Source organism: Sceloporus occidentalis, unplaced genomic scaffold (genome assembly GCF_023333645.1).
Source record: "Sceloporus occidentalis isolate IW3139 unplaced genomic scaffold, rSceOcc1.0.p SCAF_1, whole genome shotgun sequence".
NCBI lineage: Eukaryota > Metazoa > Chordata > Lepidosauria > Squamata > Phrynosomatidae > Sceloporus > Sceloporus occidentalis.
Genome location: NW_028316981.1, coordinates 602,501 through 621,150, shown reverse-complemented (window position 1 = coordinate 621,150; position 18,650 = coordinate 602,501). Strand labels below are relative to the sequence as shown.

The following is an 18,650-nucleotide window of genomic DNA, read 5'->3' as shown; positions in this document are numbered from 1 at the left end:
TTTCTTATCTAAGTTGTTTGTGTTATGTCTGCTTTGCTGGTGCCAGGTCAAGATGCACTCCCTATTCTTCTATGCTCCAGTTTCAAGCCTCAATTTAAACTATTTTTCTTCTTCTAACCAAAGTGACTCCATCTTTCTATAGCTTTCTATTATAACAAGAAAATTCTGCCACTACACGGTGAGAAGTGCCACAGGGCCAGATATAGTTTAGCTGGGTTCAGAGGTTGCAGAGATTATGAAGTGTGTGTGTGTGTGTGTGTGTGCACGCATTAACACACAGTGCCTTCAAGAAGCCCATAAACTTATGGGGGACTGTGAATTTCCAAGGGATTTCTTAGGTGAGGTGATTTTCCCAGGTCCTTCCTCTGAAAGCTAGCCTACAAAACATAGTATTCCCTGACGGTCTCCCATCCAGTATTAACCAGGGATGACATGGCCTCCAAGCTCCAGATGTTGTTGGACTGCAGCTCCCAGCATTTCTCAGCATTGGCTACACCAGAAAAGGGCTGCTGGAACTCTCAGCCCAACAATAGCTGGACTCCATAATTGCACTGAATTCAGTGCATTCTAGTATCATAGAATCATAGAGTTGGAAGAGACCACAAGCGCCATCCAGTCCAACCCCTTGCCATGCGGGAAATTTAAACCAAAGCATCCCTGACAGATGGCCATCCAACCTCTGCTTAAAAACTTCTATGGAAGGAGACTCCACTACACTCCAAGGAAGGAGTGTGTTCCACTGTCAGGAGGTTCCCCCTAATGCTGAGGTGGAATCTCTTTTCCTGGAGCTTGCATCAGTTGCTCCGGTGTACTGGAGAGAGTTGGGTCGAGAGAGAAAAATAGAATTTGGAAAAATTTTGGACTACAGATCCAACAATCCTTCTTCTAAGTATAGGACTTGTAGACAAAACTGATCTTTGCTTGTCTTCTTCACTCTGTCTTCCACATAAACTACACCAATCTACCTCCGCTTCTTCCTTGTGTGACAGTTTCTGCTTTAGCTTGGCAAATTTGAATCCAGGCATTGCAAAAAGAACAAAAAGACACAGTCTCAACAGCTCCTTGGCAAGACAGCTTTACCTTCACTAGATATTGGGGTTGTTCTCACTTAAGATTTGAAACGATTTAAGATACAACGGTTTTAATAAAATCGATTCAAAATAACACTGTTCTTATCCCGCTATCCGAATCGCTTTGTTCATCGTTCCCATCTGGTTGTTTAAATCGAAGTTTTTACCTGCAAGCGTTCCTACTTGGCATGAAATCGGTGTTTAAATAAAGCGATTCTTCTCCTCCATACCTTATTTGGAGCTGTCAATCAATAGTACGTCAGAATGACGTAACGTTAATCCGGAATATTTGGAAGCGATTTATCTTTTGGCATCGTTTCCATTTCATTGAAACCCAAGCTCTTTCCAGAGGAACTATGGGATAGGTTTTCCATGACAGCATCGCAAAAGACAGCCAGGGAGAATCCCTTCGGAGAGCACAGACATCAATGGGGGCTCTTTCCAGAGGAACTATGGGATAGGGTTTCCATGACAGCATCGCAAAAGACAGCCAGGGAGAATCCCTTCGGAGAGCACAGAGATCAATGGGGGCTCTTTCCAGAGGAACTATGGGATAGGGTTTCCATGACAGCATCGCAAAAGACAGCCAGGGAGAATCCCTTCGGAGAGCACAGAGATCAATGGGGGCTCTTTCCAGAGGAACTATGGGATAGGTTTTCCATGACAGCATCCCAAAAGACAGCCAGGGAGAATCCCTTCGGAGAGCACAGAGATCAATGGGGGCTCTTTCCAGAGGAACTATGGGATAGGTTTTCCATGACAGCATCCCAAAAGACAGCCAGGGAGAATCCCTTCAGAGAGCACAGAGATCAATGGGGGCTCTTTCCAGAGGAACTATGGGATAGGTTTTCCCATCCCCTCTTCATGTCTCCCAAAAGACAGCCAGGGAGAATCCCTTCGGAGAGCCCAGAGAACGAAGGAGGCTGCTGGAAAAGCAGGGAGGGAGCACTCTTCCCAAAGATTCTCTTTCCAGGGTTGGAGGAGAAGGCAGATTCCATTTGAGAAAGGGAGGGAGAAAGGCTCTATCCCCCCCCCCCCATTGATCAGAGCCCTTCCTTGCCTTGGCGAGATCAGATGCCTCCTCGCGAGGAGCCTTCCCTCCCCTGTCTGGGCGAGATCAGAGCCCAAGCGGACAGGGAATGCCTCTTTGAGAGGAGCCTTCCCTTCCTGCCTCTCCTCCGTTAGAAATGGGCTCTCCCCACACAGAGGGGAGGTTGCAATCCACCTCTTATTGAAAGACCACAGCGGACAAAGGGGTGAGGGAAGCAAAAATGGTGACAGCCATGACAGATGGGGACAGAAAGGGCAACTCCCCCAAGGCCAGCCCCATCGCACTCCGCTCCTCCCATCCATCTAACACGATTCAAAGGCTGTCGTTCCTATTTAAATGCTCCAGTTCCTAACTCGAATCAAGGGAAAAACGTAGGTCAGACCCTAGTGTTGTTTTAACACGCGTTAAATGAGGAAAGTTCGAATTAAATTTCTATCCCGCTCTACAATTCGATTTGTAGTGGGGACGATTGCGGGTTGCTCTAGAACCGTTCTAGGTTTAAATCGGATCCTAATAGGAACGCCACTCCTTGGATTCGATTCAGAACGCGGGGTTTCACCTAGTGATTTCACCAATCTACCTCCGCTTCTTCCTTGTGTGACAGTTTCTGCTTTAGCTTGGCAAATTTGAATCCAGGCATTGCAAAAAGAACAAAAAGACACAGTCTCAACAGCTCCTTGGCAAGACAGCTTTACCTTCACTAGATATTCACAGTCTCTTGCACCTCTGCAGTTTTACTGCAATGGTATCGTAAAGCAGGGATGTTAAGAAGAACGAGCTCCAAGAGGAATTTCCTGCCCCTGATTGGAATGGCTGATTGATGGCCATTGTGAGAGAGGAGAAATTGTAATTCTCTCCCACTTTTCATGTGGGGAAAAAAGTAATTTTATTGCCCACAATTCTTCAGGCACGAGAAGAATTATTCTGTCATTCCACTACAAGACGAGTAGCAGGGGACCTCTAACTCCTCATCTCCACTATGGTCCATAAAGGGCTCTGGTTCCCCTTCTCTTTCTTACATGGCAATACTTTATTGGCACGCAAGAAAGACAAGGGGAACCAGAATTATGGACCATGGCGGGGAAGAGCTGTTAGAGCAGTAGGTGGTCAGGGAAAAGTGGAAGCGAAATGGAGTTTTCCCATTTGAGACCCTGCTTAAGCCTTGCAAGCTTTCCCAGGACTTGGCTGGCAGGTTGGACCTGTGCTGCTGCTCCTGCTTTCTATTGTCAGACAGGCCGAGAGAAGAGGTAGCAAAAGAAACAGAGGAGAGGAAGGAGTGTCTGGAGTCAATTCTTCGAAAGAGTCCTCTGTTTCTCTCAGATTGAGACCCCTTCCTTGTCCGGGAGAAAAGTGGGATGATGGCTTTTCCCCTCTCCATCCCGGCAAAGAAGGAATAAGAGTCTTTCCTTACTGGGGAGAAATTTCTTCCTTTGCTCCCAGTCACTTTGGGAGCAGCAGCTAAGCAGCAACTGAGAGGCCACTTGCCTGCGCTGGCTTTTGCCGCAATTCCAGTGTGGGCAAGAGGCTTCTCAGTCGCTGCTCAAGCAGCTGCTCAGTTGCTGCTCCCTTTGCACCCGGTCACCTTGGGAGTAGCAAACAAGCAACAAACTTCCCTTTTGCTATAATGCCAACACCAGCAAGAGAGAGGAGCAGATCTGGGTGAAGGAGGGAGAGGTGGTGGCAATCTGGGTGCAGCTACGGTAGATACCACTGGCTGGCTGGTTGCTGCACTAAGAGTAGGCCTGATATCAAGAAAAGGCCATTATGGGACGGGGGCGTGAGCGTTGTCAGCCAAGAGGATTTTCTAATCAGTGTTTTAGCTTGCCTTTTTATTATATTGTAACCTGCCCTGAATCTCATGGTGGAGAAAGGTGGGATATAAATCCAATCAATCAATCAATCAATCAATAATGAGGGTAGAGTATGGTCAGCAGAAACCTGTCCAGCTTCTTTTGGAAGATGTCCAGAGAAGGAGATTGCACCACCTCTCTAGGACACTGGTTCAATTATCCAACTGCTTTTAATGTCAAAAAGTTCTTTCTAATGCTCAAACAAATTTTACTTTCTGTCACTTAAAACCATTAGGCCTGGTGCTCCCCTCTGGGGCAGCAGAGAGTCTTCCATTCCCTTCCCAAGGAAGACAGTCTTGCAAGCGTACTTTTTTGTTGCACTGGAAAATCCCTTTCATTAAAGGCATGTTTTTACAATCATCTCCTTCAGGAAGGAGAATGGAAGTGCTGCAACGCCATGCGGAAAGGCATGGAGAAAGCTGCTACTCTCCCACTCCGTTTCAGCTTCCTTTTCTCACACGATAAGGCTCTACGATTCCCTGATTCATTCCATCTATTCAGCCATCTTCGGTGGTCTTTCACAGAGGTTGGATGAGCAATTTTCAGGAGTGGTGAAGTTGTGTCTTCCTGCATGGCAGAGGATTCAGGATGGCCCCATCTTAGACCCTTCCAAATGTAAGATTCTATAATTTATGCCATCCTTTCATCCATCTTTGGATGCATGGCCTTTAAGGAGAGGTTGGATGGTTTCATACAGGAGTGGTTTAGTTGTGTCTTCCTGCATGAGGGAGCAACGTTATGTGATTAAATATATATATATTGGTTTAGAGGAAGCATAGCGACACAATGAAAATGTATAAGATTTTGTCAAGTCTTTTTGCATTGTTTACGCTGATGTTCATGCTGATGTTGGTGTAGCATGTAGTAATGGCTTGTAGGATGAATGGTTTTAATGAAGATCAATAAAATATTTTTAAAATCCAAATAACAACACTCAAGGATGAAATCAATGGGAAGCCGAAGCCCCTTCTCTTCCATTTCCCAGGCTGTTCTTAGAGCCTTGTTGAAGAAAGTGTTGCAAGTAAACCATGAAATTAAAGAGGACTTTGGATGTTCCAGTATCTTTTTGGATTAACCTCCTTCATCCATTACCAGCCATTTTATGATCATGAAAGAACAGCCATCAGTTTGGTGTAAAAACCATCAACGATTCATTCCATCATTCATTCCGTGATTTCCTCCCATGAAGGCCAGAGAGTAGAGACTGAAAAGTATGGACTGAGAATTGGTTACCATTTTTATTTTTAATGATTATTTGCCACTTTATTTCTATGCATTAAAAAATGTGGTCCATGAGTTTCCTTGGAAAGGAAAATGAGAGCTACGAAAGTTGTATTTTTGGGCTACAATTTCCCAAATCCCTGAGCCAAAAATGCTCAATGGGACACTCTAAGGACTTTATCACACCGATTTACCTTTTCCAAATTGGGCTCAAATTTGGAAGTTATACTGACTTTGTTGCATGGACATTTTCCTCAAAACGACTTCCCGTTCCCTCCAGTGTTGAATTCGGGCCCCATAAGTCGCTTCGGCAGCCATTTCTTCCAAATGCGAAGCTTCTGATTGGAAAAAATGGCCGACAAAGCAACTTACGGGCCCCAAATACAACACTGGAAGGAATAGGAAGCCATTTTGAAGGAAATGTTCATGCAATAAAATCAGCGTATCTTCAGAATTTGAACCCAGTTCGGAAGAGGTAAGTAGGTGCGATAAAGTCCTAAGAGGAACTTCTCCAAGTTCAAAATAGGAATAGACCAAATCAATCTGGGTAGCCCTGTGTGTCCATGAGTTCCCTAGAGAGATGGAAGAGTCTCTTTCCCTGGACAGCTTTGCAAAAAGGCTGGATGGCTCCCTGCAGGAGAGGCTTTAGATCAGGGGTAGGCAACCTGTGGCCTGCGGGCCGGATGCGGCCTGGCAAGGCCTTGGGACCGGCCCTAGCCCAGTCCTGCCGCCCATTGCCGCCAGAGCCTTTGGCCTCTCGTATGAGGGCGTGGGGCCTTTGGCCTATCAGGAGGAGGCAGGCAATGGGGGGCAAACGGCAGGCAAGGGGGGCAATTGTCTATAGAAGCCTCCGAAACATGCATTTATATTAACATTTTTTTTTAAAATCAGCAAAATTTTTTGCGTGTCCTCCATTTTTTAAAAAAGTGTCCTCCATTTGAAAATTTTTTCCTACATTTGTCCCAATTTATTTATTTAATTAATTTTTTAAAAAATTATTTAGTTATTTATTTTTTGGCTTCGGCCCCCCAGTTGTCTGAGGGACAGCAACCCGGCCCCCGGCTCAAAAAGGTTGCCTACCCCTGCTTTAGATGGAGATCCTGCACTGACCTGGACCTTTGAATATGAAGCAAAATGACTGCAGCCACTTTCAGAGTATCCAAAAAAATAAAAGCTACAAGAAATTGACTGTAATGCTAGCAAATAAGGAACTCTAGTAGATATCCATATGGTTACTTTTTTATGAATTAGAATTTGGATTATCAGGTGCCATCTTTGGCTTTTGCTGATAGATATTCCTTTCTGTTCAGGTCAGGCCTGAAAACAATGATGTAGCACTTGGGGAGGAAGATGCAGCCCAGGAGCCCAGCGCTGGAGGCCAAGATGGAGAAGACCTGGACGGCCACCATGTACTTTCCCTTGGTGCTCAGGTAAGTGGGCACAAAGGAGACCCAGACACTGCAGAAGACCAGCATGCTGAAGGTGATCAGCTTGGCTTCGTTGAAGGCCCCAGGCAGCTTCCTAGCCAGGAAAGCCACCGTGAAGCAGATGGCAGCCAGGAAGCCCAGGTAGCCAAGGGAAAGGTAGAACATGGCCACTGAGCCTTCGTTGCATTTCAGTAGGATCTCTCCAGGCTGGGAGTTCATGTCTGAGTCTGGAAAGGGGGGAGAGATGCACAACCATGTGATGCAGATGACCACTTGAACCCCAGAGCAAGAAAGGACAGTGGCATTGGCTAGACCCTTCCCCAGATGCCTCCTCATCCTGTTCCCAGGCCTTGTGGCCAGGAAGGCCAGCACCACCAGGATGGTTTTGGCCAACACAGATGAGATGGCAATTGAGAAGATGAGGCTGAAGGCTATTTGTCGGAGGAGGCAGGTGACCTTTTGTGGCTGGCCAATGAAGAAGAAAGAGGACAAGAAGGAGAGTAGGAGGGAGACCAGGAGAAGGTAGGAGAGATCTCGGTTGTTGGCTTTGACTATTGGAGTTTCTCTGTTTTTAAGGAAGATGCCAAAGAGTAAAAGGGTGGTTGAACAGAAGAAGAGGGCTAAGGTCCCAAGAACGATCCCCAGAGGTTCTTCATAGGAGAGGAAGGTTGTCTCTTTAGAGATACATTGATCCCTGTCTTGGTTGGGATGCTGGTCCTCTGGACACTTGGCACAGAGATCTGCATCTGAAAAGATAAAGGCATACTAATCATGAGGTATGTATCACGTGGAGCTTTTTGGGGATTTTCCGGCTCAGTTCCAACGTGACTGCACTTCCAACAATGCGCATTCACGTCGTAAAGTGAATGTGTTATCAGACGCCATTGCTTTCTATGGGAGCTCCTTGCAAGGCACTTCAGCAGTGATTCCAGAGTGACTCCTCATTTTGGTAAAACTGGAAAAAAAGTGACTAAAGAGAATTCGCTTCCAGGCTCCTTCGATTGCACTGCGATTTGTTCTGGTGTGGAAAAGCACTCCGATGCCACCCCCCTTGGCCCCTTGCGTCCTGCTCCGTCATCCTCCTCCTCCTCCTCAGTTTTTTTTGTGGGTTTTTCGGGCTACGTGGCCATGTTCTAGTAGAGTTTCTTTCTGACGTTTCGCCAGCATCTGTGGTTGGCATCTTCAGAGAGTGCTTTGCCTGGAAAGAATGGGTATATATATACTGTGTGAGCCTGGGAATGCAGGAGTGATTTGCATGCATATTGTTCTGTGTTGATGGCTGGCCTCAGCCTGGGAGGATAATGCAAACGAAGATTAATGTCTGCTAATTGGTGATCATTTATCTGCTGGGAAAGCCCCTGACTCTGAATGGTTTCCCAACAGATAAGTGATCACCAATTAGCAGACATTAATCCTCGTTTGCATTATCCTCCCAGGCTGAGGCCAGCCATCAACACAAAACAATACGCATGCAAATCACTCCTGCATTCCCAGGCTCACACAGTATATATACACCCAATTTCTGTGCAGAGATCACAGCCGTAGCAGCAAATGGGTTTCCCTTCTCTCACTGCCTTGGCTGATCCAGGCCTACAGCTCTCCACGCATCTGGAAGAGGGAAGGGTCTAAGAAGAAAAGGCAAGGGGAAAGGCATTTTAGATAGCTATGGAAAGGCACCAGTTGTCAGGGGCTGGTGAATCCACTTTGGGGTTTAGTCCTAATGTGAAAGGAGAAATTTAAGGTGCTGGATCAATAACAAAACAAACGAGGAGAGCTGGGCACATTCATCTTGGAGAAGAGACCAAAGTGTGACATGATTTACACAGCTCAAGAGGGGAGGATGCAGGTTTGTTCTCTGCAGCCCCAAAGGGTAGGACCAGGTCTAATGGTTTGAAGTAACAGGAAGGTGGCTTTTGATTGAACATTAGAACTTTGACAATGGAGTAATTCCCAACAGAGATGGAAAGGTCTCCTTCCCTTGACATCTCTCAAAAAAGGCTGGAGAGCTCCCTCTAGGGATGCTTTAAATGGAGATCCTGAACTGACCTGGGGTTGGACTGGATGGACTTGAGGGGACCTCTTCCAACTCTATGATGAGAACACCCAACCCACTAAAATGTAGGCGGAGTGGATAATGTTTGAGTGGTCCAACCCTAATGAGGACATTCTCAGTATAATTTCACTGTTACACCTGCATCAGCAATCATAACCATCTAAAGGAGATGATCTGGAAAGAAAGATTTTCTGTCCTCACCTGGTTGAGCTGTTCAGGCCAAATGATGGCTTCCTGGTCGATGGTGAACTTGAGGCCTGGTTCCTCCTGACTTTCCAGACTCCCAAATTTCACCCGAATGACAGTTCTGTTGGGGAAAAGTACCCAGTTCACGATGTCGAAGTGGGCAGCCAGGTCTCCTTTCTTGCCCAAGTGCACTCTGTTGTCCATGGAGGAATTGTAGGACTGGGGGTTTCTCAGGAAGGGATGAAGCTGGGAGAAGAGAGGAAAGAACAGGAGACTGAGTCAACCTTGACGCATGGCAACCCTGTGGATGTGGCATCTCCAAGACCCATATATCCTCCACTGCTTTGCAAACTCACACCCGTGACCTCCCTCATTGAGTCCATCCATCTGGCATGCGGCCTTCATCTCTTTCTACTTCCCTCTTCCTTTCCTAGTTTTCTAAGGAGTCATGCCTTCTCATAATGTGGCCAAAGTATGACAGTTTCAGTTTAGTCATCTTGGCTTCCAGAGAGAGTTGAGGCTTGATTTGTTCTTGGACCCATTTGTTTGTCTTTTTGGCTGCCCGCAGTATCCTCAGCACTCTTCTCCAGCACCATATCTCAAATGAATTAATTTTCTATCTGCTTTCTTCACCATCCAGCTCTCACACAGATGCACAGGGGAGGGAAATACAATGGCTTGGATGATTCTAACTGTGTAGGGTGCAGTACTATATCTTTGAACGTTCAAACCTTGCCTAGTTCTTGTATGGTTGCCCTTTCCATTCCTTTCTGATCAATGTTTGATCCAAGTTATGGGAACTCTTCAACTATTTTGATTTCCTCATTGTCTAGGTTGAATTTATGTAGATCCTCCATGGTCATTATTTGTCTTTTCTTTATGTGCACTGTGGATCCTACTTTTGCACAATCTTCCTTGACCTACCTTAGTAACCATTCCAAGTTGATGATGTTTTCCACTAGTAGTATGGTGTCTGAGATTGTTGATATTCCATCTCTTCTTCAAGCTAAACAAATCCAGCTCCCTAAATCTTTCCTTGAGGGGCTTCATGGTTTCCAGGCCCTTCACCATTTTGGTGTCCCTCCTTTGGACATGATCCAGTTTCTCTACATCCATCTTGACTTGTGAGGCCCAGAACTGGACACAGTATTCCAGGTGGGGCCTGACCAAACCAGAATAGAGTGGCACTATTAATAACAAGCCATTGTATGCTTGCTGTGTGGCCCCTTTGGTATGTGGCCTTTCCTGAACTTTGGGAGGATTGAGACTTTCCAGTTACTTTTCTTCTGATTTTACCTGAATATTCATGGTTTCCCATCCTAGACCCACATATGGTGCATATGGATGGTAGAAAGAAATAATTTTGACACCACTTTTAAGTGATGTAGTTCCGTCCTATGGAATCCTGGGATCTGTAGTTTTACAAGCTGTGTAGCCTTCATGGTGAATGAGTGGCCAGTGATTTGCAAACTATAGATCCTAGGATTCTGTTGGATGGACCCACAGCAGTTAAATAGGTGTCAAAATGTATTAATTCTGCAGTGTAGATGCAATCTCTGAATTGGGTCATGTTTCCGAAATAGCTTCTCACCACTTTCCACGGAGCCCTTTCCAGTTGCTAAATAAATAAATAAATAAATAAATATTCAGGTGTTATCAGTTCTGGGCACCACAATTCACCAGGGAGCCCTGGTGGTGCAGTGGTCCAATGCCTGTACTGCACCCTCTCACAGCCACAGCCACAAGGTTGTGGGTTCGATCCCAGCCAGGGACTCCAGGGTCGACTCAGCCTTGCATCCTTCCATAGATAGCAAAAATGAATCCCCAGCTTGTTAGGGCCCATTGGAATGCACATTGTAAATCCTCCTTTCCTCACTTGAGTGAATCTGTTCTGTTCTAGGGACAGTCTCTCTCTCTCTCTTTTGGCATCAACCATCGTGGCTCTCTTCAGGACAACAGAAACAGTCTACCATAGAGAGGGAAATTCTGGGTTAATTTCTACTGAACCAGGGAATGGGAATAATAAAAAAAAAAATCATGTAAATTCTGGGAGTTCCCTGGGAATACATCAACATGGGAAAAATATTTAGGCCTCAAAAAGAAATTTGCAAAGGACAGCAGCAACGCCATGGACTTTCTGGCTTTTCCCGTCCATCTAGGTGCCCAAAGAGTGCCTCCTCCAAATGGCTTCCCTACTATTGGCGTCACCAGTTGTTTTGTCTCCCTGTCCCCCTCCTGGGCTGCCCAGCCACCTCCCACCCAAATGCCCACTCAAATGCCCACCCAGGAAGACCAGGGACCAGGCAGGGAGCTGGGCAAGGGTTGCAGAGGGAGGGTCCAGGAGGTGTGTGTGCTGCCCCTTCTTCTTTTCCAGTGCCTTGGCAATCTCACACAAGGAAAGCATCGGAGAAGCTGGGAGGCGTGGGAGTAGGACCTGACCGGGTGTCACACTTCCTCTGAGGTGGTCCACACACTTCCCTAAAGATGCCACTGTCCCCACCTTTGAAACTCACTCCAAGAAATCTGGCAGAGAGTGCCCCAAACTATTTGGCTAATCATTTGTGTGCATGAGGAGAGGGCTTTACCTGCCATGGCTGGACCCTTTGATATTTTGACCAGCCACTGCTAGCCGATGTCCTCTTGGACCTGGAGGAGTAAGCTGCACTTAAGGCATGGGCCATAGTCTGGACGGTGGTGTAAATGTTGTAGGTGTCCAGAGAGAGAGTCTTTTCAAGCATCTCTGGGGATGTCACACTCTCCGGATCCTCCCTCTCTTGGCATCTCATCCAGCCTTTCACGGACAATGTGTGTTGTGAATATGAACAGTTGAAGGCCTTTTCCAGGAACTCAGCCATAGCAGGGATAATCCATGGCAAATCATCATAGTTTGTCTCTTTGTGAGTCTGTGGAAGGAAGGAAAAAAGGCCGTGGAAGGTTTCGGAAGAGACATGACTGTACTTCAGCTGCAAGGCCAGGTCCCACATGGCAGTGGTGACCCACACTTTCCCAACCAGGGATATTTGGCTTACTGTAAATATCTTTTTGATAATGACAACCCCATCAACAAAGGAATGAGTCTCTGCAAAGTAAAGGAATATGTTGACTCCTCGCCATTCAAGTAGTCGAATATGCAACTTTGTCACGTGCTTTGATATGTCTGGGATTCTTTCTGAGAAGGCAACACAGATCCCATTCCTTTTAAGCAGGGGCATCAAGTTGTTCAGAAACCTTTCTCCGTTGTCATTGTCTATAACAAAGAGACTGATCCACGTCCACCCAAAATGGAGGAGCAGCTGGACCATCCCTGGGTACAGGGCTTCCTCCATTTGGACCGTCCGGTAGAAAAAGGGAAACTGAAGGTCATCCTCCAGAGAGCGAGAAACAAAAGCGTAATTGATCTAAAGGGAGAAAAGAAAAGGCAGGTGTTTGGGTTTTGTTTTTTAAATTTATTTTTATTTCAATTTTAAAATGTACATATATATATATACACAAACTCTACATATACCAATCATACACATCTATTATACACAGCTACAACCACAATAAAATGTTCTTTATAAGCAACTGTTGTTTTATCTCCAAACATTCCTCTTTTAACTAATCCATTTGTTACTTCCTAAGGCTGTCCATATATGAAATAAAGCTACTCCAATATAATGATTGTAGAAATCTTGATTTGCTTTTCTTTATTATCAAACAAAAACACATGCCAACTGAATCTAAGTTGTGTACTTTCAAGTTTGAACGACTTCCAGTTTTTTAGAGTTATCCGGTCTTTAGTCCATACTAGGCAACTTGCCTCGAAGTAAAGTCTCAGGTTTGACAAAGCCAAGCCTCCCCTCTATTTTGCATCTTCTAATATATTTGGTTTTATTCTAGATTTTTTGCCTGCCTGGATATAGTTCATTATGTCTTTTTGCCATTCTTTAAAATGATTGTATTATTTTTGGGTCTAGGAACTATTGAAATAAGAATAGCATTTTGGGCAAGACATTCAATTTATCAAGACTATTCTTCCCAGATAGATTTAAGTCCTTCCAGTTTTGTATGTTCTTTTTGATTTCTTCCCAAATTTTCTTATAATTATTCCAAATAAATCCAAATTGTTATTTGTCAAGACTGCTCCTAGATATTTCACTTCATTGTTTATATTAAATCCTGATTTCTCTTTAAGAATTTGTTTTTCTTTTTCATTCATATTTTGGGTTATTACACTTGCTTTTTCTTTATTTAATTTTAATCCTATATTTCTTCATACCATTTTAGTTGATTTTATAAATGTTCCATACTATTTATTGGATCTTCCATAGAGATTCAGATATCATCCACAAAGGCTCTTATTTTGTAATGTTTTTATTGTTTTATAAAAGCAAACGGCTGCAGCCTTTCCCAGCTCATGTGTCCTTCCTCATTAAGAGCATTTTCCATCCTGCGCACTCTGATGCTGTCTGGCCATGTGTGCCCCAGTCTCATCTGTGAAATGTTGAAGGGGTGCCTTAGGAGTAGTGGCACCTCTTTCCTTCTGTCCCCATTCTCTGGTCTCCCTTTGGAAAGCCCACCCAGGAGTATAACTATGTGGATGCAGGGGCCCAGAAGAAACAAAGGAAATAAGGAAGAAAATAAGAAAAGAAGGAAGGAAGGAAGGGAGGGAGGGAGGGAGGGAGGGAGGGAGGGAGGACATTGCTAAGGGGGTGTGGGGGATGTGGTCTAGACCAGGTGATACCTTAAAGGAGAAAAAGAACGAGTATGGAAAGAAGAAAGGAAGGAGATAAGGAAGAATATTGGATTTAAAGAAAGAAGGAAGAAAAGGAAGGAAGGAGAAGGGAGGGAAGGAGCGAACAAAGAAGGAACAAAGAAGGAGAGAGGGAGGGAGGGAAGAAGGAACTAAGGACATCACTAAGAGGCTGCAGCATGTGTAGACCATACCTGGTGATACACTAGGTGTTACCATGTGATACCACAGCTTCCCAAACATCTGCTTTATGGCATATCCTCACCTGGGGCACTTTGTAGATGCCCAGCACGGCTGACATCCAGAGGGCATTTTCGGAGTCCATCCCTTCAAGGACCGCCAAGAGGCTATTCTTTTGTCCACAGGAGTAATTGGGAATACTGGCCGGGGCTGCCGAGAGGAGGTCCACCAATCCATCCGAAGTCATCCTGGCCTCCAAATAGCTCTCGTGGACATTGTACCCCAAGGTGATATTGGGTAAGAGCCTGGGATCCTGGTTGATCTCTTGGGTGGCGAACATGAAGGAAAGGGTGTGCCAGTACAATGTGTCTGCTTTCCTGACAAAAGACATGTGTCAATCTAATCCTCATCCCTGCATCCAGTGAAAATTATAACTTCTCATGATAATTATACATTTTATAATCATACATTTTATTGTACAAATATATATAAATTGCAAAATGTAATGTCCAATAATACAAAACATGGGTAGATAATCAATAAGAAATATCTTAATCACAGCGATATTGTAATTGGTAAAACAATTAAATTGGAATATCCAAACTTATTTTAAGGAAAATTTAGATAAAGGAACAAATGCCCAGATGGTCTGGGACACTTTAAAAGCAGTAATAAGGGGGTGGCTGATCAAGAAAGCTTCAGAATTAAAGAAACAAAATAAAAATGTAAGGATAAACAAATTGAATAAAGAATTAGAACAAAAAGAAAAAGAGTTAAAGAAAAACCCCAAAAAACAAGGATATTTTGCTAGAAATAAAATATATACAAAAACAAATTTTGATTTTTATGGTAGAACAGATGGAAAAGAAATTAAAATTCTCTAAACAAAGGTTTTTTGAATCAGCAAATAAACCGGGGAAATTTCTGGCCTATCAAATGAAAAAAGAAAAAGCGAAACGCATGATAACAATGTTGAAAGAAGAGAGGAGGGAGTTGACCAGTCAGAAACAAATTAAAAAAAGTTTTTTAAAATTTTATACAGAAGTATTCAAAAAACCATTAGTCAAAGAAATAAAAATAATAAATTACTTGAATTCGATAAAGATGCAAAAACTAACAGAGGAACAAAAAGATCTGTTAAACAAACCTATATCGACAAATGAACTATCACAAGCGATACAGAAAAGTAAAACCGGGAAATCCCCAGGATCAGATGGTTTTTCTAATGAATTTTACAAAATCTGTGAAGAGATCCTTGGGGAGCCTTTGGTGCGGTTGATGAACGAGGTCTTGAGAGGGAAAATACCCCAAACATGGACCCAATCTACAACAATTTTGATTCAAAAAGAGGGGAAAGATCCGACAAATCCTATAGCCTATAGCCCTATTAAATTCAGATTATAAATTGTTTGTAACAATTTTGGCGGAAAGATTTTAAAAAGTATTGATAAATTGGATACACCCTGATCAAAGCGGCTTTCTCCCAGGTAGGATGCTAAAAGGCAATATTAGGGATTTGCTAAATTTGATAGAAATCCATGAAAAAAGTATCGAAAAAAAATTGGCAATGTATTTTATTGACGCGGAGAAGGCTTTTGATAATATATATATAATATATTTCAGGAAGGGGGATAGTTATGAAAACACATGAAGAGTTGATTAAAGAAGGTTATTCATGCAACTGGTTCACCTACAGACAGTTGAGGGAGAGATTTAGGATGGATTTTAAATCTTGTGAGATTGGCTCCGTAGAGACAGAATTGGAAAAAATAATAAAAGACCCTAAAAAACAAACTTCCAAAATATATAATTTAATTAGAAAGTCTGAATTAGAACAAGAAACAGTTAAGGAATTCACGATAAAGTGGGCACGAGATTTGGATGAACAGATTCAATTGGAACATTGGGAAAAATGATGGCAAACAAAAGTTAAATACACGCAGAGTGTAATGTTAAAAGAAAATGTATACAAAACAATGTATAGGCGGTATTTAACACCATATAAAATCTCAAAAATGTTCAAGAGTAATAGAAATAAGTGCTGGAAATGCAAAACAAAAGTGGGAACATACTTACATTGCTGGAGGCGTTGTAACAAATCGGAAGCATATTGGAAGGAGATTCATAAAGAGATCGGGAAAATAATTAAGATTAGAGAAAAAGCCAGACCTAAGCTGTATCTTTTAAACATGACGGACACTTTAGATTTGGATAAGGAAAATGAAAAATTGCTTTTCTTTTTCATTGTGGCGGCGAGAACATTATTTGCCAAATATTGGAAAGCTGAAGAAACCCCGACTATAGATGAATGGAGATTGAAAGTCATGGAATATTTTGAAATGCATAAATTGACTACATTACTGGGGAAAGGTACCTTGGATAAGTTCTATAAAGAATGGAAACCATGGAAGGAATACTTGCAGAGAGAAAAAGGGAGTATAACGCAGATGCTGTTTGACATGTAAAAGGATATTACAAGAAGGAGAAACTAGTCCCGGGGTGTACCACAATAAAGGGGAAATTATAGAAATTTTAGGATTCTATAATATTGTGTAAAAGATTCTATGGAAAGTGGTAATAGAAATAAGACAAGAGCTAGTGGAGAGAGTAAATGAGTTACTGGAGGATATTGGTAATTAGCCTTACGAAGGGATAGGTAGAGTAGGATCACAAAGTAGGATTTAAAGATGCAAAGAAGTTGTGATGATGATAATAACAGAGGTAGTTTTTGACTGAAGTTTTTTATTATTTGGTTTTGTAAATTATATGTGTATATATATATATATATATATATATATATATATACACACACACACACACATAAAGAAATTAATAAAAATTTTAAAAAAATCACAGCGATATTGTAACTGGCTAGTCAGTCATATTGAGGTCTATAGGTCCTTCCAAATTTCCTGCAGCCTCTGTCCAAGGTAAATGAAGATGGGTTCAAATCTGGCTGCAGACAGCACTGCTAAGACAAAAACAGTTGTAAAAACAAACAGAGCCGTCAGTCTCAGAAACTATTGTTTCCTTTACAACATTTCTTCAGCTGTATCCACATCTAAATAACTTATGACATTTGGCAAACCACTATATTTACTCAGAAATAAGTCTCTGTATTTACTTTATACAGTTTTATTCACAGGTACATAGGATTGCAGCCTTGGTTAGAGTCATATTCAATCACAAAAACTCAACATGGGTTTCAGAGAAAGAAATGCCAGACAAATCTAATCTCTTTCTTTGATAAAACTAATACCTTGTTAGATGAAGGGAATGCAGTGGATATAGTATATCTTGATTTCAGTAAGGCCTTTGATAAGGTTTCCCATGATATTCTTGCATACAAGCTTGTAAAATGTGGGCTAGACAAAGGAACTGTTAAATGGATCTGTAATTGGTTGACCGGCCGAACCCAAAGGGTGCTCAACAATGGCTCTTTTTCAGCCTGGAGGGAAATGACCAGTGGGGTCCCACAGGGCTCTGTCCTGGGCCCAGGGCTATTCAACATCTTTATCAATGAATTGGATGACAGAATTGGGAGCATACTTATCAAATTTGCAGATGACACCAAATTAGGAGGAATAGCTAATACTCCAGAGGACAGGATCAACATTCAAAATGACCTGAATAGACGTGAAAGCTGGGCCAAAGCTAACAAAATGAAATTCAACACAGAGAAAGGTAAGGTATTGCACTTAGGGCGGAAAAATAAAATGCACAGATATAGGATGGGTGACACCTGGCTGAATGAAACTACGTGTGAAAGGGATCTAGGAGTCCAAGTAGACCACAAGTTGAATATGAGTGAACAGTGTGATGTGGCAGCTAAAAAGGGCAATGCGATTTTAGGCTGCATCAATAAAAGTATAGTGTCTAGATCAAGAGATGTAAGACGAATGAGTGAGCTCTGACTTAAACCCAGAGCTGAAGAACCGAAGAACCAAGGAATTGTGCTAAAAGACCAAACAAGATGGTTCCGCGCAGAGCATTGATGTGACGAAAGTTTTTGGCAACTGAGGCGAGGAAAGTCTGAAAACTTGGAAGCTGAAGCGGGGTGCCGTCCAGGTGTGACGAACCATGACCGGGAAGAACCTTATCTCCTGAGTCGCCATGATGAGGAACTGACAGGACAATGGAGAACTTTGAACAGAACGAGTTGCTTTGAACACGGACTGATCTGAACAACCTGTCTGTCCTCCCAAAAGAAGAAGTTGAGTAATGGGCTGCAATATTGCAAGACTTCAGCAGCCAAGAGCCAGAGAGAAGAAAAAGTATAAAGACCCTGGACTTTCATCTCCATTTTGTTGGCACCATCCGCGGCAACGGTGTCATCCCCAGCCTTCGAGAACAACTGATCAATGTTTGGCGGAAGGAAAGTGTGTGTGAGTATTGTATGAATGTGTGAGTGAAAGAGCTCTTGATAATCAATGTTTGTGTTGCTTGGGTGATTCAATAAATGTTACATGCATGGTGTTTAAAACCAAATTTGGTGTCTCAATGTCTTTCTCAGCCTTGCTGTGAATACGTCCACGGAGGGAGAGGTTTTCATTGCACGCTCTCAGGATAAACAGGTTGCCCTTACAATCTTGGGCATAACAGAGAAGTAATAGTGCCACTGTATTCTGTTTTGGTCAGGTTCCACCTAGAATATTGTGTCCAGTTCTGGGCGCCACAATTCAAAAAGGACATTGAAAAACTGGAGCGTGTCCAAAGGAGGGTGACAAAAATGGTGAAGGGTCTGGAAACCATGTTCTATGAGGAATGACTCAGGGAGCTGGGGATGTTTAGCCTGGAGAAGAGAAGGTTAAGAGGTGATATGATAGCCCTGTTTAAATATTTCAAGGGATGTCATTTTGAGGAGGGAGCAAGCTTGTTTT

At 43.2% G+C, this 18,650-nt stretch overlaps 1 protein-coding gene across 1 annotated transcript; it reads right to left on the bottom strand.

Annotated features, from left to right (window-relative positions):
- Positions 1-6,454: 6,454 nt before the first annotated feature.
- On the bottom strand, positions 6,455-14,161 carry LOC149320295 (vomeronasal type-2 receptor 26-like). Its single transcript, XM_089499411.1, has 3 exons — positions 13,856-14,161; positions 8,122-8,244; positions 6,455-7,384 (listed from the first exon to the last, which is right to left on the bottom strand). The coding sequence occupies exons 1-3, from the start codon at positions 14,159-14,161 to the stop codon at positions 6,455-6,457; spliced, it is 1,359 nt and encodes a 452-aa protein (XP_089355537.1).
- Positions 14,162-18,650: the final 4,489 nt, after the last annotated feature.